Raw genomic sequence first — 24,111 nt, forward strand, 5'->3', positions numbered from 1 at the left:
CCAGGTCATCAGATCCTTAAAGTACATCAGATAAAAGGGACTGTACTGATTGGAGTCAATTTTGTGGGCTATTCAGAGAAGAAAAGCCCAAAAGTGAGTGGAGATTATAATATAATAAATATAAATTAAATAATTGGAATGTAAAGCTCTTCTTTAAAAGTTGTACAGTGTACATAAAGCTGAGACTATATACCTCTGTAATTCTGTTATTTTTGGCACTTGAGAGAGTCCTGGAAACTTCTCCCGTAGAGCTGAAGAATTAGACATTGATTTTATTATTATTGTTATTATTATTATTATTTGAGATGAAGTCTCGCTCTGTCACCCAGGATGGAGTGCAGTGACATGATCTTGGCTCACTGCAACCTCTGCCTCCCAGGTTCAAGCGATTGTCCTGCCTCATCCTCCCAACTAGCTGGGATTACAGGCACCCACCACCATGCCTGGCTAATTTTTGTATTTTTAGTAGAGATAGGGTTTCACCATGTTAGCCAAGCTGGTCTCAAACTCCTGACCTCAGGTGATCCGCCTGCCTCACCCTCCCAAAGTGCTGGGATTACAAGCGTGAGCCACCGTGCCCGGCCAAGAATTAGATGTTTATATTCACTTTTGTGGTTCTTATTATATTTCTAGGAAATTTCCAACTTGGCCAGATCTATAGATGTGGAACTGCTCCTGGTAGATGATGTAACTGTAGTGCCTGAGAATGCCACCGTTTATAACCACCCTGATGTAAAGGTAGAAGCTGTATGAGTCTAGTTAAATGGAATTATATTGGAGGGGAAGTTATTAAAATTAATAGCATAACAATTAAAAAGCTCACTTATGTGTTGAAAATAATTGATACATATATGTAAAACACATATATAATAGTTGCACTGTCCTTAAAAATTGTACTTTAATAATTGTATTTTGTCTTTTGTCTATTCACTTTAATCTTTTTAGCCCATATTCTTTCTTAGGTAGGTAGAAATTATTTCCTTTGAGCTATTTATAAACTGAAGCAAACAGAATATTGTTTGTCTGATTTTTCCATAGGAAATGTTTAACCTTGTGGAAGGATCTGGTTATTTTTTAGTCAACAGCAGTGAGCAGGGTGTTGTCACCATCACTTACATGGAAGCAGAAAGCTCTGTTGAGGTGAGCTCTAGAGACAGTCCCAGATTGATGGTCTCAGGCCAAAGCTCATTCTGAGGAGATTGGAAAAATTCCATTTTGTGTCTAAAACTTGTTACAGAAGTAACATTTTCCTTTCTTTCTTTCTTTAACCTGTATAGATTCTTCAACCAAAAGGGAGCGCTTTTTTTGCTTCTAGTTGAACAGAGACAGTATAAGAGATCTCAGAAGATTCCCGTTAAAAGAAGTTTCATTTTTATAAGTTTCAAAGCACACATCTGTGTAGATACTTAAATATTTAAATATACTATTGACTTTATTTATTTATTTATTTATTTATTTATTTATTTATTGAGATAGAGTCTCGCTCTGTTGCCTGGGCTGGAGTGCAGTGGTGCGATCTCAGCTCACTGCAACCTCCACCTCCCAGGTTCAAGCAATTCTTCTGCCTCAGCCTCCTGAGTAGCTGGGATTACAGGAGCCCACCACCATGTCTGGCTAATTTTTGTATTTTTAGTAGAGATAGCGTTTTACCATGTTGGCCAGGCTGATCTTGAACTCTTGACCTCAAGTGATCTGCCCAAAGTGCTAGGATTGCAGGTGTGAGCCACTGTGCCAGGCCACTATTGACTTTATAACATGAATATATGATCTTTTCAGCCAGGACATGACAACTCAAAACATTAACCTAACTCCATAGTCAGTATGCCAAAGGATTTGTTTTTAGTTGATTTATAGTAATAAAAATAATACCATATATTAATATATGTATATAGTTCCTTTCTAAGAGCTTAAAGTAATTTAACTTACCCTAGTCATAATATATGTTTTAAAAAGGGAAGACTGAGGTACAAATGATGTGAAAAGAACATGCTATTGTGCAGGAACTGTAGCACAAAGAAAGAAAAAACAGTGTTAGTTGGCCTAATGCTTTCTCCCCCTACTAGTGATTGTGGCATAAATGCACGCAATTTTTCTTCATGACATCCTCGCCCTATTCATAATTGAGAAGCTGAATACGTATGTTGGATTCTGCTTGAATTCAATCAACATAAATTCTGCTCTTTACTATTTGTTTTTGTTTCATTTTGTTTGGTAGAAATAGGGTCTCACTCTGTTGCTCAGGATGGAGTGTGTGGCATGATCATAGCTCACTGTAGCCTTGAACTCTTAGATTCAAGTGATCCTCCCACCTCAGCCTCCTGAGTAGCTGGGATTATAGGTGTGTGCCACCATGCCCAGCTAATTTTTTTTTTTTTTTTTTTTTTGAGACGAGGTCTCACTCTGTTTCCCAGGCTGAAGTGCAGTGGCACAATCTCAACTCACTGCATCCTCAACCTCCCAAGTTCAAGTGATCCTCCCTCAGCCTCCTGAGTAACTGGGACTACAGGATGGACCACCGTGCCCAGCTAATTTTTGTTTTGTTTTGAGTAAAGACAGGGTTTCACCATGTTGCCCAGGCTTGTCTCAAACTCCAGGGCTCAAGCAATCCTCTTGCCTCAGCCTCTCAAAGTGCTGGGATTACAGGCATGTGCCACCACACCCAGCCTTGCTAATTTTTTTAAAAAAGTTTTTATAGAGACCAGGATTTTGCTTTGTTCCCCAGGCTGTTCTTGAACTCCTGGGCTCAAGTGATCCTCCTGCCTCGGCCTCCCAAAGTGCTGGGATTATAGGCGTGGGCCACTGCGCCCAACCTATATTTGTTAAAGTACAGATTTTACCATGATCGGAAACATCACATTAAGTGTACATATTATGCTATGCCTGAATAATGTTACGTGACGTCTGAGAGTCCCCAGTTCAAAGAAAGCAAGATGTTGTCTATTCTGCTTTGGGTGAAAATAGTTGCTTTGAGTATGCTTGGAGCATGTTTGCTTCTTTATCCATCTACCATCTTCTTACTTCTAGTTAGTTCCATTACATCCTGGATTTCTTACCTTGGAGGTCTATGATCTTTGTTTGGCTTTCTTGGGTCCAGCAACAGCCCACCTCAGGGTGTCAGACATACAAGAGCTGGAGCTTGATCTGATTGAGAAGGTGAGACATGTTTGCTTTATCTCAGAAATTAAGTAAGCCTTATTCTCACTCCCCAGCATTCCTTAATATAGTCTCTGCTCAGCTACTGTGTGTGTATACCAGGACATCTGGTAATGTTAATGGAAATACCTGCCCTTAAAGAACAACATTTCAACATTAAACAGATGAAGATAAATAGACTGTTAAAAAACAACTTAAAACAATACACATAGATTAAGCTTATTTGATTGAAGGCTGACCAGGATCATTTAGCATGAAAGAAAAAAAAAAGTACACTGCCCTCTAAGAGTTAGACTGCCATTGGTGAATGAGACACCTTTACTAAAATCTTTTTCTTTTTAACTACTAGGTTGAAATAGACAAAACTGTGTTAGTGACTGTGAGGGTTCTTGGCTCTTCCAAACGCCCATTCCAAAATAAATACTTCAGAAACATGGAACTCAAACTGCAGTTGGCTTCTGCCATTGTCACCCTGACGTAAGTACCATTTCAATACTTCCTTCCCACTACGCATATCATAAGACTCTCCCTCCTAGTAACCTGGTCAGCTTTCCCTTAGATTATTTCAGATTTTCTCCATTCCTTTTTTGTTAGAATACATTTCAGCCCATACTCTCTTCCCATATTCAACTCTCTACAAAATACCCATTTGAGCCTGGCGTGAGGGTACATGCCTGTAGTCCCAGCTACTCAGGAGGCTAGGGCAGGAGACTCACTTGAGCCTAGGAGTTGGAGGCTCTAGCGCACTATAATATAATATTGCCTGTGAATAGCCACTGCACTCCAGCCTGGGCAACATAGCAAGGCCTACATCTCTTAAAATACACACACACACACACACACACACACACACACACACACACACACACACACATTCGAGGTCCTCAGATGCCTTGTTTGGGGGCTAAGGTCATATGCCATTAATATTTCCATTTTCTGAAACCTCTCCTTGGATGATATCTTTTGAGGGTGCTTCAGGCTAGAGGACCCTTCAAAAATATATTTAGAGGCAGAGATACTGGTATTCCCCTCTGAGAAAGGAGAAATTCAGGAATTTCAGGCAATTTAGTATTTGCAATTTTACCAGTCTATTTTTATATTGCCCTTATTCCTCTGGAGCCTTAGAACAAATTTTTGCCTCTCAGGAGCCTTCCACCATTCGCTTGAAATTTGTCTTCACTCTGGAAATTTATTTTCTGGCAATTCCTCCTAACCAGAGTTAAAATGAGCAGAAAATGTTAAGCACCTTGGAAAGATGCACCACTGGCCACTTTCAGAACCTAATCTTGGCCACGCGTGGTGACTCATGCTGCAATCCCAGCATGATGGGAGGCTGTGGCAGGAGGATTGCTTGAATCCAAAATTCAAGACCAGCCTGGGCAACACAGTGAGACCCTGGCTCTACAAAAAATAAGAAAATTAGCCAGGCATGGTGGTATGTGCCTGTAGTCCATTACTCAGGAAGCTGAGGTGGGAGGATACCTTGAGTCTGGAAGGTTGAGGCTGCGATGAGCTGAGATCATGCCACTGCACTCCAGCCTGGGCGACAGAGTAAGACCCTGTCTTGAAACAAAACAAAAATCTTTCTCACTTGAAAATACATGGGTTTTTGCAGGCCAATGGAGGAACAGGATGAATACTCTGAAAATTATATTCTTCGAGCTACCACTATTGGGCAAACCACACTTGTGGCTATTGCCAGGGACAAGATGGGAAGAAAATACACGTCAACTCCTCGGCACATTGAAGTAAGGAAATTATCTCATCCAAAATTTGTACTTTTTCTTGCTTAACATCATTTGTCTTTTTCTGTTAGTTTATACAAGTTAAAAATCATTTGACTGGCTGGGCACAGTGGCTCACACCACCGTGTGAGCACTTTGGGAGGCTGAGGTGGGAACATCACTTAAACCCAGGAGTATGAAACCACCCTGGGCAACATAGAGAGACTCTGTCTCTACAAAAATAAAAATAAAATAAATAAATTAGCCAGACACGGTGGTGTGCCTGTAGTTCCAGCTACTCAAGAGGCTAGAGTAGGAGGATCACTTGAGCCCTGGAGGTTGAGGCTGCAGTGAGCTGTGATTGTGCCATTGCACTCCAGCCTGAGTGACAGAGAGAGACCCCGTCTCAAGAAAAAAAAATCATTTGACTGAAAAAAAGAATAGCGTCTAACTCTTGCACAACATGCAGTATTTTGGGGTTTTGTTTCTCTGTATAAAACAGTTCTTATAGAAAATTTGGAAAAACATGTGTAGTGGTGCATGCTGTGGTCCCAGCTACTTGGGAGACTGAAACAGGAGTGTCACTTGAGCCCAGGAGGAGTTCCAGGCTGCAATGAGCCATGATCGTGCCACTGCACTTCAGTCTGGGTGACAGAATGATACCCTGTCTCTTAAAAAAAGAAAAGAAAAGAAAATTTGGAAAGCACAAATTTTAAAGATGTTAAATGAAAAATCACCTGTAATTTCACTACTTAGAGGCAACCATTGTTTTTTTGTTTTTTTTTTGTTTGAAACAGAGTCTCGCTCTGTTGCCCAGGCTGGAGTGCAATGGCGCAATCTCGGCTCAGTGCAACCTCTGCCTTCCGGGTTCAAGCGATTCTCCTGCCTCAGCCTCCTGAGTAGCTGGAATTACAGGTGTGAGACACTGTGCCAGCTCAGCTGTTCTACTTTTATATGTGTTCAAAAAAAAGAAAGTTAACTGTAAACATAATTTTAATGGTCACTTTTACTCTAGTGAGTGGATATATAACTTAAGTATTCCCACTTAAATACTTTTAAATTTTTTGCTATTACAAATAAAATTACATATCTTTGTGTGTAACTTTTTTGTATGTAATTAAGAGTTTTCCTGAGAATAAGATCATGATGGGCTGGGTTTGGTGGCTCATGCCTGTAATCCCAGCACTTTGAGAGGTTGATGCAGGAGCATGACGTGAGCCTAGGAGTTTGAGACCACCCTGGGTAACATAGGGAGACCCCATCTCTGCAAAAAATTAAGAAATTAGTCAGGCATGGCCAGGCGTGGTAGCTCACGCCTGTAATCCCAGCACTTTGGGAGGCTGAGGCAGGTGGATCACCTGAGGTTAGGAGTTTGAGACCAGCCTGGCCAACATGGTGAAACCTCATCTCTACTAAAATACAAAATATTAGCTGGGCATGGTGGCAGGTGCCTGTAATCCCAGCTACTTGGGAGGCTGAGGCAGGAGAATCGCTTGAACCTGGGAGGTGAAGGTTGCAGTGAGCCGAGGTCTCGCCACTGCACTCCAGCCTGGGTGACAGAGCAAAACTCCGTCTCAAAAAAGAGAGAGAGAGAGAGAGAGAGAGAGAGGGAGAGGGAGAGGGGGAGAGAGAGAGAGAGAGAGAGAGAGAGAGGAGAAGAGAAAAGAAAAGAAAAGAAAAGAAAGAGAAGGAAAGGAAAGAAAGAAATTAGTCAGGCATGGTGGTGCACACTTCTGGTCCCAGCCACTCAGGAGGCCAAAGCAAGAGGATTGCTTGAACCCAGGAGTTCAAGGCTGCAGTGAGCTGTGATCATGCCACTGCACTTCAGCATGGGCAACAGAGCAAGACTCTGTCTAAACAAAAAAAAAAAAAAGAAATTTAAATGACCATGATATGTTATAAAATTGACTCTAGTTAGTTACTGTTGTCCTTTTGGTTTTCTCCTTCAAGGTGTTTCCTCCATTCAGACTTCTTCCAGAGAAAATGACACTGATTCCAATGAACATGATGCAGGTGAACTTACAGGCAGAAAAATAAGATTTACCTTTTCTCCTTACCTCTCTCTCTCTCTCTCTCTCACACACACACACACACACCCCTCTTCCTATTGAACTCTTATTTACTGTCACCCAAGTACTACTGGATCTGATAAAGAACAAGATTAGTATTTTCCCTGACCTATGATGTACATCATATAAAAATTCTCTTGGAATCCCATGGATCATTTGCAGTACTTCCATTTCTTCTGCATTTGAGTTAATATGGGATATGTTGTTCAAGAAATGGGGGAAGATGAAGAAGTCAAGTTGCTTGGACAAAATGTTGGGAAAAGAGACATGATTTCTCCCTCATGTTCTAGGCATTCAATGGTATATTTAAATTCCAGGTAATGTCTGAAGGTGGCCCCCAGCCCCAATCCATCATTCACTTCTCCATCAGTAATCAGACCGTGGCTGTTGTTAATAGGAGGGGGCAAGTTACAGGGAAGATGGTTGGCACAGCTGTGGTTCATGGCACCATCCAGACAGTAAATGAAGATACTGGCAAAGTCATTGTGTTTTCTCAGGTATTGGTTATTTGCTCTGCTCTGCTTCTACTCTTCTATTGAGGAACCATACTGGGGGAGATGGGGAGGCAGTGGTAATGAGGAGGGTGTCAGCAGCCCGGGAAAAGCCTTTTAGTGCCCCCACCTGGCATTCTGTCAACCAGGCATGGAAAATGTCATCTTTGGTGAAAACCCCACAGAGTACTTGGCACTGTTATAAGATATGGTCCCCATCCTTAAAGAATGCTTTGAAGAAGAGAAAAACAAATATGTCTATCTAATAAGTTTTTTCCAAATGTTTGTAATACATAACAATGTATGTACTTATGGGGTACATTGCCAAGACCAGCTCGGTTGTGGAGACCCTAACCCAACGGCGCTAGAGGAATTAAAAACACACACACAGAAATATAGAGTGTGGAGTGGGAAATCAGGGGGCTGACAGCCTTCAGAGCTGAGAGCCATGAACAGAGATTTACCCACATATTTATTGACAGCAAGCCAGTGATAAGCATTGGTTCTATAGATTATAGATTAACTAAAAGCATTCCTAATGGGAAACAAAGGGATGGGCTTTGGCTAATTATCTGCAGCAGGAACATGTCCTTAGGGCACAGATCGCTCATGCTACTGTTTGTGGCTTAGGAATGCCTTAAGTGGTTTTCCGCCCTGGGTGGGCCAGGTGTTCCTTGCCCTCATTCTGGTAAACCCACAACCTTCAGCGTGGGCGTCATGGCCATCACGAACATATCACAGTGCTGCAGAGATTTTGTTTATGGCCATTTTTGGGGCCAGTTAGTGGCCAGATTTGGGGGCCTGTTCCCAACATGTTCCCCCTTTTTATTTTTGCAAGACAATAAAAGCAAAGGCGGCTTTATCATGGTGAGCTACTTCTCGCAGAAGTCAGGATCTGCATCTGCAGACTATACAAAGACAAACAACACAGATTAAAAGCACAATCATCATTGAAATCACAGAGCCTCCAAGTGTTTTTATCCATGTTAACAGGTTACTAGCTGCTAATCTGTCTGCAGCTCCTTCAAGTACTCCAGTTCCTGGCATTAAGGTCAGGTGTGCCTGGGATGCTTTAAATATTTGTTCTTTTAATTTTGCAATATCCAAAGACAAGTTTGCAGAGTGTCCTTCTAGATGCTTTTTTATTCTTTCCCGAATTTGGATCTTATTAAGAGCCATTAATAGTTTCCACAAGTCCTTATGTTTAGCCCCTAGAGCGGGCCATATCATTTGAGGTTGAAGTGCCACTATACTGCCACGTTTCCAGATAACAGGAACTCTTGCCATACTTCTTATCATTTCTACCATCTGACCATTTTGTTCAAACCAGCTGAACATAGTGTGGCTGTGGCACACAGACTGGGAGGTGCAATTCATGCTAAACATCCCCTTTGGGGACCAAACAATAATGATTCCATAGGAATCATTGTGCAGCATCTCTGCCTGTTCTGCAGTGCAATCTTCCCAAACAAGTACATTCATTATTTCTGGCCAGGTTCAGTTCTGTTTACAAATAGGTTTTTGAGGGCGGTATGCCTCAATTAGAGGAGCAGATTTATTATGGTAAATACTGAGATCAGAAAGCATGTGTAACTGCATCATAGAGTGATTACATCCAGGCATTATTGCCAGCCAAGATTGATAAATATGCCCAATAAGTATAATTGTTCTCTGTGTCAGCCCTTGTTAGGAATACTCACAGCAATGGTGATCACCACTATCATAGCTATTGTTAAATTACTCATTGTGACTGGTTGTCCCACTTTCCTCAGGTTTTCTTCCTCCATCTTTGACAGCTTCTTGATCTGTCCCCGGGTAGGTGGCTGTGTTCGACGGTTGTTGCTCATGACAGTTGGGGTCCTCCTGAGCATCAGTCTCGACATGGCTGCAACCAGGGGATCTTCGGGTTTCTCCGAGAATCTCTTCTTCAGCATCTGGCTCATGACAAGGTTTCAGGTGTCCTGATGGTATCCAAATCGGCTGTTGATTTAGTCCAGGAGAAACACAAGCATAACCTCTACCCCAAGTTATTATTTTACCTATTTCCCAACTTTTTGTTAACGGATCTCTCTACCAAACCAATTGTTCTGCTTCTGTCTTTGCAGCTGGTTTCTGTAGATGCTGTTCAGCTGCTGATAGCATCTGGCCTTTAGGCAGGCTCAAAAAATGTAAAGTCAATAATGCTAGATTCAGTTGCATACGGGTGTCCCGTAGTCCCTGTTTCTCCCCTTTTGCTTTTGCAACTGCTATTTTAGGGAGAGGTTCATTCTTTCCACTATGGCTTGTCCTTGAGAATTATATGGGATACCAGTAATGTCTTTAATATTCCATATAGAGAAAAATGTAGCTAGAGCTTGGCTACTATAGCCTGGGGCATTATCTGTTTTAATAGAAGCTGGAATGCCCATCACCACGAAACACTGCAAAAGGTGGCGTTTAACAGAGGCAGAAGACTCTCTTGATTGGCATGTAGCCCAGACAAAGTGAGAAAAGGTGTCCACACATACATGTACATAAGCTAGTCTCCCAAACGAGGGAACATGTGTGACATCCATTTTCCAAAGAGAATTAGTTTTCAATCCTCGAGGATTAACTCCTCCTGTAAAAGATGAGAAATGTACCATTTGGCAAGTTAGGCATCGCTGGATAATAGTTTTAGCTTCTTTCCAGGTAATGCTGTATCTGCGCTTTGCAACCAGAGACATTAACATGGGTTAAATTGTGAAAGTGTCGGCCAGGCACGGTGGCTCACACCTGTAATCCCAGCACTTTGGGAGGCTGAGGCGGGTGGATAATGATGTCAGGAGATCGAGGCCATCCTGGCTAACACAGTGAAACCCCGTCTCTACTAAAAATAAAAAAAAAATTAGCCAGGTGTGGTAGTGGGTGCCTGTAGTCCCAGTTACTTGGGAGGCTGAGGCAGGAGAATGGCGTGAACCCAGGAGGTGGAGCTTGCAGTGAGCCAAGATCACGCCACTGCACTCCAGCCTAGGCAACAGAGCAAGACTCCATCTCAAAAAAAAAAAAAATTGTGAAAATATCTAGCATTATATATTGTAGTAGCAACTAGGCGATCAGCCATTTGATTCCCTTCAGTTAAAGGTCCTGGAAGAGGTATATGAGCCCTAATGTGAGTGATGTAAAAAGGGTGCAGTCTACTCCTAACTGCTATTTGCAATTGGGTAAACAAAGTCATCAGTTGCTCATCAGTGTGGAATTGTAGCTGAGCATTTTCAACTAACTGTGTAGAATGAACCACATATGAAGAATTGGAACTCACATTAGTAGGCATATCAAAAGCAGTCAATACCTCAATTACAGCTACAAGCTCTGCTTTTTGAGCTGAAGTATAGGGCATCTGAAAAACTTTACCTTTTGAGCCAGAATAAGAAGCTTTACCATTATTAGACCCATCTGTGAAGACATTTTCAGCACCTCCAATTGGTTTAAATTTAGTTATTTTAGGGAGAATCCAATTAGTTAATTTCAAAAATTGAAATAATTTTGTTTCAGGAAAATGATTATTGAGAATACCCACAAAATCAGCTAAATGGGTTTGCCAAGTAAGACTATTTATAAAAGCTTGCTGTATTTATGCCTTCATGAGAGGGACAATAATTTTTCTGGGATCCCTCTCCCTCTCCCTCTCCCTCTCCCCCCTTTCTTCGGTCTCCCTCTCCTTCTTTTTTCGGTCTCCCTCTGTTGCCAAGACTGGACTCTACTGCCGTGATCTCGGCTTGCTGCAACCTCCCTGCCTCGGGCTCCTGTGATTCTCCCGCCTCGGCCTGCCCAGTGCCTGGGATTGCAGGCACGCGCCGCCACGCCTGACTGGTTTTTGTATTTTTGGTGGAGACGGGGTTTCGCCTTGTTGACCGGGCTGGTCTCCAGCTCCTGGCCTCGAGTGATCTGCCCGCCTCGGCCTCCCGAGGTGCTGGAATTGCAGATGGAGTCTCGCTCACTCAATGCTCAATGTTGCTCAGGCTGGAGTGCAGTGGCATGATCTCAGCTGGCTGCAACCTCCACCTCCCAGCCGCCTGCCTTGGCCTCCTAAAGTGCTAAGATTACAGCCTCTGCCCCGCCACCACCCCATCTAGGAAGTGAGGAGCGTCTCTGCCTGGCCACCCATCATCTGGGATGTGAGGAGCGCCTCTGCCTGGCCGCCATCCCATATAGGAAGTGAGGAGCGTCTCTGCCCGGCCGCCATCCCATATAGGAAGTGAGGAGCGTCTCTGCCCGGCCGCCCATCGTCTGGGATGTGAGGAGCGCCTCCGCCCGGTCGCCCCTTCTGGGAAGTGAGGAGCGCCTCTGTCTGGTCGCCCCGTCTGGGAGGTGAGGAGCGCCTCTGCCCAGCCGCCACCCCATCTGGGAGGAAGTGAGGAGCGCCTCTGCCCAGCCGCCCCGTCTGGGAAGTGAGGAGCGCCTCTACCCGGCCACCCCGTCTGGACAGTGAGGAGCGCCTCTGCCTGGCTGCCCTGTCTGGGAAGTGAGGAGCGCTTCTGCCTGGCCGCCCCGTCTGGGAGATGAGGAGCGCCTCTGCCCGGCCGCCCAACATCTGGGAAGTGAGGAGGGCCTCTGCCCCGCCGCCCCGTCTGGGAGGTGAGGAGCGCCTCTTCCCGGCCGCCACCCCGTCTGGGAGGAAGTGAGGAGCACCTCTGCCCAGCCGCCCCGTCTGGGAGATGAGGAGCACCTCTGCCCGGCCGCCCCGTCTGGGAGGTGAGGAGCGCCTCTGCCTGACCGCCACCCTGTCTGGGAGGAAGTGAGGCGTGCCTCTGCCTGGCCGCCCCATCTGGGAAGTGAGGAGCGCCTCTGCCCCGCCGCCCCGTCTGGGAAGTGAGGAGCGCCTCTGCCTGGCCGCCCCATCTGGGAAGTGAGGAGCGCCTCTGCCCCGCCGCCCCGTCTGGGAGGTGAGGAGCGCCTCTGCCCGGCCGCCACCCCGTCTGGGAAGTGAGGAGTGCCTCTGCCTGGCCGCCCCATCTGGGAAGTGAGGAGCGCCTCTGCCCGGCCGCCCCGTCTGGGAAGTGAGGAGCGCCTCTACCCGGCCGCCCCATCTGGGAGGTGAGGAGCGCCTTTGCCTGGCCACCCTCTCTAGGAAGTGAGGAGCACCTCTGCCTGGCCGCCCTGTCTGGGAGGTGAGGAGCGCCTCTGCCTGGCCGCCCGTCTGAGAGGTGAGGAGCGCCTCTGTCTGGCTGCCACCCCGTCTGTGAGGAAGTGAGGAGCGCCTCTGCCCGGCCACCCCGTCTGGGAGTGAGGAGCGCCTCTGCCCGGCTGCCCCGTCTGGGAGATGAGGAGCGCCTCTGCCCGGCCACCCCATCTGGGAGGTGAGGAGCGCCTCTGCCCGGCCGCCACCCCGTCTGGGAGGAAGTGAGGAGCGCCTCTGCCCGGCCACCCCGTCTGGGAAGTGAGGAGCGCCTCTGCCCGGCCACCCTCTCTGGGAAGTCAGGAGCGCCTCTGCCCGGCCGCCCTGTCTGGGAGGTGAGGAGCGCCTCTGCCCGGCTGCCCATCTGAGAGGTGAGGAGCGCTTCTGCCTGGCTGCCACCCCATCTGGGAGGAAGTGAGGAGCGCCTCTGCCCGGCCGCCCCGTCTGGGAGGTGAGGAGCGCCTCTGCCCGGCCGCCCCGTCTGGAAGGTGAGGAGCGCCTCTGCCCGGCCGCCCCGTCTGGGAGGTGAGGAGCGCCTCTGCCCGGCCGCCCCGTCTGGGAGGTGAGGAGCGCCTCTGCCCGGCCGCCCTGTCTGGGAGGTGTACCCAACAGCTCCGAAGAGACAGCGACCATCGGGAGCGGGCCATGAGGATGATGGCGGTTTTGTTGAAAAGAAAGGGAGGAAGTGTGGGGAAAGGAAGGAGAGATCTGATTGTTGCTGTGTCTGTGTAGAAAGAGGTGGGCATAGGAGACTCCATTTTGTTCTGACTGGGAGAAATTCTCCTGTCTTGGGATGCTGTTGATCTATGGCCTTTCCCCCAGCCCCCTGCTCTCTGAAACATGTGCTGTGTCAGCTCAGGGTTAAATGGATTAAGGGCGGTGCAAGATGTGCTTTGTTAAACAGATGCTTGAAGGCAGCATGCTCTTTAAGAGTCATCACCACTCCCTAATCTCAAGTACCCAGGGGCACAAACACTGCAGAAGGCCGCAGGGACCTCTGCCTAGGAAAACCAGAGACCTTTGTTCATGTGTTTATCTCCTGACCTTCTCTCCACTATTATCCTATGACCCTGCCATATCCCCCTCTCCGGGAAACACCCAAGAATGATCAATAAATACTTAAAAAAAAAAAAAAAAGACAGGAGAAAAGGGAGAAAGCAAAAAGTTGGAAAGAAACAGAAGTAAGATAAATAGCTAGATGACCTTGGCACCACCACCTGGCCCTGGTGGCTAAAATAATAATAATAATATTAACCCCTGACCAAAACTACTGGTGTTATCTGTAAATTCCAGACATTGTATGAGAAAGTACTGTAAAACTTTTTGTTCTGTTAGCTGAAAAAAAAAATAATTATAATAACAATTTTTCTGGGATCATATCCATGTAATTTGACAATCTGAGTTCTCCCATTTCCTATCATAGGTAGCAATTTGATCCAAATAAGGAGTTAGAGTCTGTGAATTAGCATGTGGAAGAAAAAGCCATTCTACTAAGTCCTGCTCTTGGACAATAACACCAGTAGGTGAATGCTGAGTTGAAAAAATTAGCAAATCTAGTAGAGTCTTCTCTGGATCTATTCTATTTATTTGAGCTTTATGGACTTGCTTTTCAATCAGCTGTAACTCTGCCTCAGCCTCTTTTGTTAATTGTCGAGGGCTAGTGAGACTAGGATCTCCTCTAAGGATAGAAAATAGATTACTCATGGCAAGGTAGGAATGCCTGGAGCAGGTTGTATCCAATTAATGTCCCCTGGTAATTTTTGAAAGTCATTTAATGTTTTCAATTGATCCCTACGTATGGTTACTTTCTGTGGCACCATTATAGTGTCATTTACTAAGGTCCCTAAGTAGGAGTAAGGAGTAGTAGTCTGAATTTTGTCAGGAGCTATAATTAAACCAGCACAAGAAATCAAATTTTGTAAATGATCATAACATTGGGGTAATATTTCTCGAGTGGGGGCAGCACAAAGTATATCATCCATATAATGAATAATGTAATACTGTGAAAATTTTTTATGAGTAGGTTCAATTGCTTGCCCTACATACGTCTGGCAAATTGCTGGACTGTTTAACATGCCTTCCGGCAACACTTTCCAATGAAAATGCTTAGCAGGCTGCAGGTTGTTTACTGCAGGAATTGTAAATGCAAACCATTCACAGTCTTGCTAAGCTAAGGGGATAGTAAAGAAACAGTCTTTTAAATCTATGACATTAAAGGCCAGTTTTTTGGAATCATAGCAGGAGAAGGCAGTCCTGGCTGTAATGCCCCCATAGGTTGTATAACTGAATTAATGACTCTAAGATCTGTCAGCATTCTCCATTTACCTGATTTTTTCTTAATAACAAAGACTGGAGAATTCCAAGGGGAAAATGTTGGAGCTATGTGTCCTTTTTCTAATTGTTCAATAACTAAGTCCTCTAAAGCCTCCAGTTTCTCTTTACTTAGCAGCCATTGTTCTATCCAAATTGGCTTATCTGTTAACCATTTTAAAGGTATAGATTCTGGAGGCTTAACAATGGCTGCCATCAAAAATGATACCCTAACCCTTGGCAGGAACTTTTTCTTTCCGTTTGAAGCGGTTCCTTCAAACCTTGCAAATATTTTTCTAGTCCCATACTAGGGACATACCCTATTTCATGCATCATATGTTGACTTTGAGGGCTATATAATTGCTCTGGAATTAGAACTTGTGCACCCCATTGTTGTAATAAATCTCTTCTCCATAAATTTATAGGTACAGAAGTTATAATTGGTTGAATAGTCCCAGGTTGTCCATTGGGCCCTTCACAATGCAAAATATCACTACTTTGATACACTTCAGGGGCTTTACCAACTCCAAATATGTTAAATTGAGTGGGTTGAATTGGCCACACAGACGGCCAGTGCTCTAGAGAAATGATTGAAATGTCCACTCCTGTATCTACCAAACCTTTAAATTTCTTTCCCTGAATAGTTATTTCACAGGGTGGATGTTTATCAGTAGTTTGATTCACCCAGTAAGCTGCTTTGCTTTGTTTATTTGTGCTTCCAAATCCTCTTGTTTTTCACTTTTCCCCATTTCCACATACAGCACAATCAGGAGCTGTGCTATACGCTCTCCTGGCTCTGCTTTCCAGGGAACAGAAGTAGATATAACAATTTGAATTTCCCCACTGTAATCTGAATCAAGGACTCCTGTATGTACTTGCACTCTTTTTAAATTTAAACTAGATCTACCTAGAAGTAATCCTATCGTCCCCGCTGGCAAGGGTCCACAGACTCCTGTAGGTACTTTTTGTGGGGGCTCCCCAGGCAGAAGACTCACAGCTTTTGTGCAGCATAAATCTACTGCGGCATTACCAGCTGTGGTGGGGGACAGACATTGTACAGTGGTGAGGGAGTGGCCTGAGCCGGAAATGCCCTGGTTTGGAATGGGGCCTGGGGCAGGCCCCTCATGGCATTTCCCAAAATCGGTTTCCCATCTTTATCAAACTTAGAGTGACACTGATTAGCCCAGTGTTTTCCTTTTTTACACTTCAGGCATACACCTGGCTCATACTGATTGTTAGCCTGTTTAAACTCTTAAGTATTTAAAAGGAAAAAGCTCAAACATAGCTATAGTATTTCCTTGTGGATCTGGGGGGTGTATCCTAACAGGGAACTGCCAAGCCGCTATATCACCCTCTCTTCTAGCTTGCTGGATTCCTGCCTGAATAGAACTGAGAGCGGTTGCTTGAGGCGCTGCTTGAACAGTCACTGGGGCAACTACTTTTTGTCCAGTGTCCTCCGGAAAAGAAAGATCTGGAGGGTCAGGCCACTCTTTTTCTTCAAAATAAGGAGGGGGTGCAGAAGGATAGGGATGAACCTCTTCCTCCTTTGCCACTTTAGCTTTAGCTGGCAAACAAACCTGCTCTGTCACCTCTTCTGTTATTTCAATATACTTTCCTTCCTCCTCATCATCAGTGTGAAAAGATTCCAAGGTGGAACAAACAAGAGCCCACACTTGTTCCATTGTTACCCTGATGCTTCCAAGCTCCCCTTCTTACTCACCACGGGGATTGCTTAAGAGTACTCAGGTGTCCTCCAGCTTAGTTCCACGTTCTCCAACCGTCGCTCCGGTGACCCTTTGACCTGGGTTGGAGCCCCACGTATGGGCACCACTTGCCGAGATCAGCTTGGTCGTGGAGACCCTAACCCAGTGGCACTAGAGGAATTAAAGACACACACACAGAAATATAGAGTGTGGAGTGGGAAATCAGGGGGCTGGCAGCCTTCAGAGCTGAGAGCCATGAGCAGAGATTTACCCACATATTTATTGACAGCAAGCCAGTGATAAGCATTGGTTCTATAGATTATAGATTAACTAAAAGCATTCCTTATGGGAAACAAAGGGATGGGCTTTGGCTAGTTATCTGCAGCAGGAACATGTCCTTAAGGCACAGATTGCTCATGCTATTGTTTGTGGCTTAGGAACACCTTAAGCAGTTTTCCGCCCTGAGTAGGCCAGGTGTTCCTTGTCCTCATTCTGGTAAACCCACAACCTTCAGCGTGGGCATCATGGCCATCACAAACATATCACAGTGCTGCAGAGATTTTGTTTATGACCATTTTTGGGGCCAGTTAGTGCCCAGATTTGGGGGCCTATTCCCAACAGTACATGAGTTATTTTGATATAGGCATACAATGCATATTAACTACATCAGGGTAAATGGGGTATCCACCACCTCAAGCATTTATCCTTTCTGTGTTGCAGACAATCCAATTATACTCTTTTAGTTATTTTTAAATAAACAATAAGTTATTGTTGACTGTAGTCACCGTGCTGTGCTATCAAATACTAGCCCTTTTTCATTCTATCTAACTATATTTTTGTGCCCATTAATCATCCCCATAGCCCCCCTACCCACCCACTACCCTTCCCAGCCTCTGGTAACCATTGTTCTACTTTTTTGTTTGTTTTGAGTCGGAGTTTTGCTCTTGTTGCCCAGGCTGGAGTGCAATGGTGTGACCTAGGCTCACTGCAACCTCCACCTCCTGGATTCAAACGACTCTTCTGCCTCAGCCTCCCAAGTAGCTAAGACTACAGGCACGTGCCACCACGCCCGGCTAATTTTTTATTTTCAGTAGAAATGGGTTTCACCATGTTGGTCAGGCTGGTCTTGAACTCCTAACCTCAAGTGATCCACCCGGTCTCCCAAAGTGCTGGGATTACAGGCGTGAGCCACCATGCACAGCCCATCATTCTATTCTTTATCTCCATGAGTTCAACTGTTTTAATTTTTAGCTCCCATAAATATATAAGTGAGAACATGTGAAGTTTGTCTTTGTCTTTGTATGCCTGGCTTATTTCACTTGACATAATGATCTCTAGTTCCATCCATGTTGTTGCAAATGACAGGATCTCATTCTTTTTATGGCTGAATAGTACTCTGTTGTATATATGTACCACATTTTCTTTATCCATTTGTTTGTTGATGGACACTTAGGTTGGCTCCAAATATTGGCTATTGTGAATAGTGCTGCAGTAAGCATGGGTAAGATTTTTTACTGAATGTTAAAAACAATATCAAACTAGTTATCATAAGCATCTCTGTCCACCCCAGAGAAACTCCCTCTTAGCCTAAGCTTGCTCTCCACCCTGTTGAGCAGGATGAAGTACAGATTGAAGTTGTTCAGCTAAGGGCTGTTAGGATCGTTGCACCTGCAACTCGGCTCATCACAGCTACCAAGGTCAGTATGATGGCTCTGTTCAGGGCTCATTATTCTGATAATTGCAACTGGGCAGAATGTATAGCACAATGCCACTATTTATTTTCAGATGCCAGTTTATGTAATGGGAGTAACCAGTACCCAGACCCCTTTCTCCTTCAGCAATGCTAATCCTGGGCTCACATTCCACTGGTCTATGAGCAAAAGGGATGTATTGGATCTAGTGCCCAGGCATTCAGAGGTAAGAATTTACCTGTTTATTGTGCTGTCTTAGGGATCTTGATATTAAATTTATTTTATTTTTTCATAAGTTTCTTTTTGTTTTGAGATGAGGTCTCACTCTGTCCCCCAGGCTGGAGTGCAGTGGTGCGATCTCAGTTCACTGCAACCTCCACCTCCTAGGCGAAAGTGATCCTCCCACCTCAGCCTCCTGAGTAGCTGGGACCACAGGCACATGCCACCATGCCCGGCTAATTTTTTTGTATTTTTTTGTTGAGATGGGGTTTTGCCTTGTTGCCCAGGCTTTTCTTGAGCTCCTGAGCTTAGGTGATCCACCCATCATGACCTCCTAAAGTGCTGGGATTACAGGCGTGAGCCACCATGCTCAGCCTATCGTAAGTTTTAGACTGATTACTCACTCCCTAAACTACACAATATTATTACTTATTTACTTTTTCTACTGTTCTCTGAACTCTGAACTCTGGAAACCTGCAAAGCAATAAAGAATCCAAATTTGAGTATGCAGATAATACTGTATGATTATTTATTTTTATTTTTTTGCTGGAAAGAGCTCTCAAAAGTGATCTTTCTTTTAATATTGTATTTATTAATGTTGTTGTAATGTTGTATTTGTGAGCAGATGACTATGTTAGATGAGTAACACTATGAATATAAAGTATATGCATAGAGTTTAAATATACAATTTTTATTTTTTATCATGTTCAGACACACATTTGATTATATTCATAATCATGGTTGTGCTACATGCTGGGTGATTACATTAACAGTAAGAAAAGCAAATGTGGAGGGCTGTAGGTGGCACTGCTTTGTTTAGCATGCTCCCAGCCCACCCTACTTGGAATTGGGGAAGAACTGGATACTCCATGGGTACCATGGAGCTGTAGTCACCTATCAACTGGGCAGCTGATTCTGGACTGGGTGTCTTATATCAATGACAAATTTAAGAACAGTGATTAATTAAACTGCCCCTCCATGGTTCCCTTTGGTATCTGGTGGTATTGGCTCCTCCCAATTCACTACCTGCTGTGTCTGGAACCATAGAAGACCTCAGGATAGACATCTAGGATATCCACAGTTCAACTTGAGAGTATATTTCTCTGAAAAAAATCTTTGATGTTTTGATGCATATAGTATTAAACCTCACACTGAAACCTGAAAAAGAAAAAAAAAAAAGCAAGTTTGGCAGAAACTATGTAAAGTTTGCTGCCGACAAATTTTACGTAAATGAAACTCACCCAAGGTGGTCTGAGTACAGTGGCAACCAGCTAGGTCTGGGTTTTACCTTAGGAAAAAGGACATGGGGCCGTGATACCCAGTAGGTCACAATTCAGTGCTCACGAGAACAAAGAATGAGAGTTATATCTTGGGAGATAATAGAGGGGTTACAGGAGCTAGAATTAGGAGGATATTTTGGTAGCCAGCTAAAAAGAAAGGAGAACTTTAGAAAAAGTAAAAAAAAATATTTGTAATCTTTCTAAAAATATCCTTAACCTATAATTTAGGGAAACTCTAGTAGTTAGATCTTCTGTCTGTGACTTCCTAGAGTCTAGTTATACTGGAATTGTGGAAGAATGGAACTGTACTTAGTTTGATGCAATTTAGTGTAAGGATTTGGCTTTTTTCTTTTTCTTTTTTTTTTTTTTTTTTTTTTTTTTGAGACAGAGTTTCTCTCTTTTGCCCAGGCTGGAGTGCAATGGTACGATCTCGGCTCACTGCAACCTCTGCCTCCTGGGTTCAAGCGATTCTTGTGCCTCAGCCTCCTGAGTAGCTGGCACCTGCCACGAGGCCCGGCTAATTTTTTGTATTTTTAGTAGAGACAGGGTTTCACCATGTTGGCAAGGCTGGTCTCAAACTCCTGACCTCAGGTGATCCACCCACCTCGGCCTCCCAAAGTGCTGGGATTACAGGCATGAGCCACCACGCCCAGCGGGCTTTTTTCTTGAATAACAGACAGGAGTGTGTGAAAGGAGGGAATGGCCTAGGCCTTGGCCTCTATTCTACTTCTCCCTTTCTTTAATTTTTTTCACCTAAAGCATCACTCTTTTCTCTAGCAGAAAAAATAATTGAGAGCCACACAGATGTTTTCCTTTCCTGCCTCAGATCTAGCATAGGCAAATTGGGTAATGACATGGGCAATAGAAAGGCCTTCATGAGGCCTGTAATCCCAGCACTTTGGGAGGCCGAGGCAGACTTGGGATCAGGAGTTTGAGACCAGCCTGGCCAACATGGTGTAACCCCGTCTCTACTAAAAATACAAAATTTAGCTGGGTGTGGTGGCACACACCTGTAATCCCAGCTACTTGAGAGGCGGAAGCAGAAGAATGGCTTGAACTCAGGAGGTGCAGGTTGCAGTGAGCCGAGATCATGCCACTGCACTCCAGCCTGGGCGACAAAGTGAAATTCTATCTCAAAAAAAAAAAAAAAAAAAAAGCCAGTTGCAGTGGTTCATGCCTGTAATTACACAGTGGCTCACTTCGGGAGGCCAAGGCAGGTGGATCACCTGAGGTTGGGAGTTCGAGACCAGCCTGACCAACATGAAGAAACCCCATCTCTACTAAAAATACAAAATTAGCCGGGTGTGGTTGCGCATGCCTGTGATCCCAGCTATGCGGGTGGCTGAGGCAGGAGAATCGCTTGAACCCAGGAGGTGGAGGTTGCAGTGAACTGAGATCACGCCATTGCACTCCAGCCTGGGCAACAAGAGTGAAACTCCATCTCAAAAAAAAAAAAAAAGGTGGGGTGCAGTGGCTCACGCCTGTAATCCCCCACTTTGGGAGGCCGAGGCACGTGGATCACTTGAGCTCAGGAGTTCAAGACCAGCCTGAGCAACATGGCGAAACCCTGTCTTTACCAAAAATACAAAAATTAGCTTGGCATAGTGGTGCACACCTGTAATCCCAGCTACTCAGGAGGCTGAGGCAGGAGGATTCCTTGAACCCGGGAGGCAGAAGTTGCAGTGAACTAAGATTGCGCCACTTGACTCCTGCCTGAGCAACAGAGCAAGACCCTGTCTCAAAAAAAAAAAAAAAGGCCTTCATGGGCAGGGTGTGGTGGCTCACAGCTGTAATTCCAGCAATTTGGGAGGCCAAGGTGGGTGGATCACTTGAGCCCAGGAGTTCAAGACCAGCCTGAGCAACATGGTGAAACCCCGTCTCTACCAAAAATACAAAAATTAGCTGGGCATAGTGGCATGCACCTGTAATCCCAGCTACTCAGGAGGCTGAGGCAAGAGGATTCCTTGAACCCAGGAGGCAGTGAGCCGAGATTGCACCACCGGACTCCAGCCTGGGCAACAGAGCGAGACCCTGTCTCAAGAAAAAAAAGGCCGGGCGTGGTGGCTCACGCCTGTAATCCCAGCACTTTGGGAGGCCGAGGCGGGCTGATCACGAGGTCAGGAGATCAAGACCATCCTGGCTAACATGGTGAAACCCCGTCTCTACTAAAAAATACAAAAAAATTAGCCGGGCGTGGTGGCGGGCACCTGTAATCCCAGCTACTGAGGAGGCTGAGGCAAGAGAATGGCATGAACCCGGGAGGCGGAGGTTGCAGGGAGCCGAGATTGCGCCACTGCACTCCAGCCTGGGCGACAGAGCAAGACTCCGTCTCAAAAAAAAAAAAAAAAAAAAAAGGCCTTCATGGGCTGGGTGCGGTGGCTCACAGCTGTAATCCCAGTACTTTGGGAGGCCGAGGTGAGTGGATCGCATGAGCTCAGGAGTTCAAGACCAGCCTGGGCAACATAGTGAAACCCTGTCTCTACAAAAAACACACACGAGATTAGCCAGGCCTAGTGGCATGCACCTGTAGTCCCAGCTACTAGGGAGGTTGAGGTGGGAGAATCACCTGAGCCCGGGAGGTGAAGGCTGCAGTGAGCTGTGATCTCACCACTGCACTCCAGCCTGGGTAACAGAGTGAGACCCTGTCTCAAAAAAAAAAAAAAGAGAGAGAGACAGGGAAAGGCCTTCTTGCTCCAATAGGTAGATTTCCTACACTGCGGAAATGCCAACATTGAGAGGTTCACTTGGATTAAACAATTATAAACCACTCATTTTTTAGCATGAGACTCTTCCAGATAACTGATTGAAATCTGCACAAAGGAAATGGGATTTTTTTGTGTGTGTAGGGGACAGGGGAAAGGTGATTTTGGAACATGGGACTTTGTCATAATTCTAGAGCACTAGAAGGAAAGTTTTGAGGGTTGTGAACAGCAAGAACGCAGGGAATACAGGACCTGAAATGCCTACTTCAATATTTGCCTTAGTGGTGGTCCTGCCTTCCCTATTATCAGAAGTCTATCAAGTTCTAATCCTCCCTATCCAGTCTAGACTGTAATGATAAGAGAGGCAAGTGGGAAGATGGTCAGCCAGTTTTTTTTATTTTCTTTTCTTTTTTTTAGTTTTCATTTAATATATTTCTGTGTGGGCTGGGCGCAGTGGTTCACACCTGGAGGCCGAGGCAGGTGGATCGCTTGAGGTCAGGAATTCTAGACCAGCCTGGCCAACATGGTGAAACCCCGTCTCTACTACAAATAAAAAAACTAACCAGGTGCTTGTAATTCCAGTTACTCAGGTGGCTGAGGCATGAGAATCACTTGAACTTGGTAGACAGAGGTAGTGGGCTGAGATTGCACCACCGTACTCCAGCCTGAGTGACAGAGACTCTGTCACACAAAAATAAATAAAATAAATAAATAAATAAAATTGGTTCAGACAGTAGAAACTGGGATAGGAGAGAAGTAGGGCAAAGGCCAGGCTCGGTGGCTCATGCCTATTACCCCAGCACTTTGGGAGGCTGAGGTGAGAGGATCACTTGAGCCCATGAGTTTGAGACCAGCCTGGATAACATAATGAGACCCCATCTGTTAAAAAAGTTTTAAAATTAGGTAGGTGTGGTGGCACACACCTGTAGTCTCAGCTACTTGGGACGCTGAGGCAGGAAGATCACTTGAGCCCAGGAGGTTGAGTTTGCAGTAAGCTGCGTTTGCACCACGGCACTCCAGCCTGGAAGACAAAGTGAGACCCTGTCTCTCAAAAAAAAACGCACAAAAAAGAAACTGCTTCCACCATTTCCATTCTTCTTTCATAAAAAAATTTGACTTTGAGGTAACATAAGAAAGAATCTGGCTGGGCGCGGTGGCTCATGCCTGTAATCCCAGCACTTTGGGAGGCCGAGGCAGGTGGATCACGAGGTCAGGAGATCGAGACCATCCTGGCTAACATGGTGAAACCCCGTCTCTAGTAAAAATAATTAAAAAAAAATTTAGCCGGGTGTGGTGGCAGGCGCCTGTAGTCCCAGTTACTCCGGAGGCTGAGGCGGGAGAATGGCGTGAACCTGGGAGGCGGAGCTTGCAGTGAGCCGAGATCACACCACTGCACTCCAGCCTGGGCGACAGAGTGAGGCTCCATCTGAAAAAAGAAAGAAAGAAAGAAAGAAAGAATCTTAGGGAGGCTTGCCAGAATTAATTGAACACTACAAACAGAGGTTACTTTAGGGGTAATTATGCTGCTGGGAATATGAAAAGAAATCACTACGAAAACAATCTCTTGTACACTATTTCTCCTCCTCCTCCTCTTCTGCTCCTCCTCCTTCTTCTTCCTTCTTTCTCCTTTAT

General features: G+C 45.2%; 1 protein-coding gene across 1 annotated transcript in view; it reads left to right on the forward strand.

Moving 5' to 3' along the window:
- The window catches only part of NUP210L (nucleoporin 210 like), a 164,489-nt gene that overhangs the window by 93,878 nt on the left and 46,500 nt on the right, over positions 1–24,111 (forward strand). Inside the window, exons 18-27 of the mRNA XM_063717482.1 lie at positions 5–93; positions 634–738; positions 1,039–1,140; positions 3,025–3,153; positions 3,503–3,630; positions 4,769–4,901; positions 6,828–6,890; positions 7,264–7,443; positions 18,204–18,284; positions 18,373–18,504. Of these exons, the coding sequence (XP_063573552.1) occupies positions 5–93; positions 634–738; positions 1,039–1,140; positions 3,025–3,153; positions 3,503–3,630; positions 4,769–4,901; positions 6,828–6,890; positions 7,264–7,443; positions 18,204–18,284; positions 18,373–18,504 (1,142 nt within the window). The remainder of the gene's footprint in view (positions 1–4; positions 94–633; positions 739–1,038; positions 1,141–3,024; positions 3,154–3,502; positions 3,631–4,768; positions 4,902–6,827; positions 6,891–7,263; positions 7,444–18,203; positions 18,285–18,372; positions 18,505–24,111) is intronic.

The sequence above is a fragment of the Pongo abelii genome, chromosome 1, assembly GCF_028885655.2.
Source record: "Pongo abelii isolate AG06213 chromosome 1, NHGRI_mPonAbe1-v2.0_pri, whole genome shotgun sequence".
Lineage (NCBI taxonomy): Eukaryota > Metazoa > Chordata > Mammalia > Primates > Hominidae > Pongo > Pongo abelii.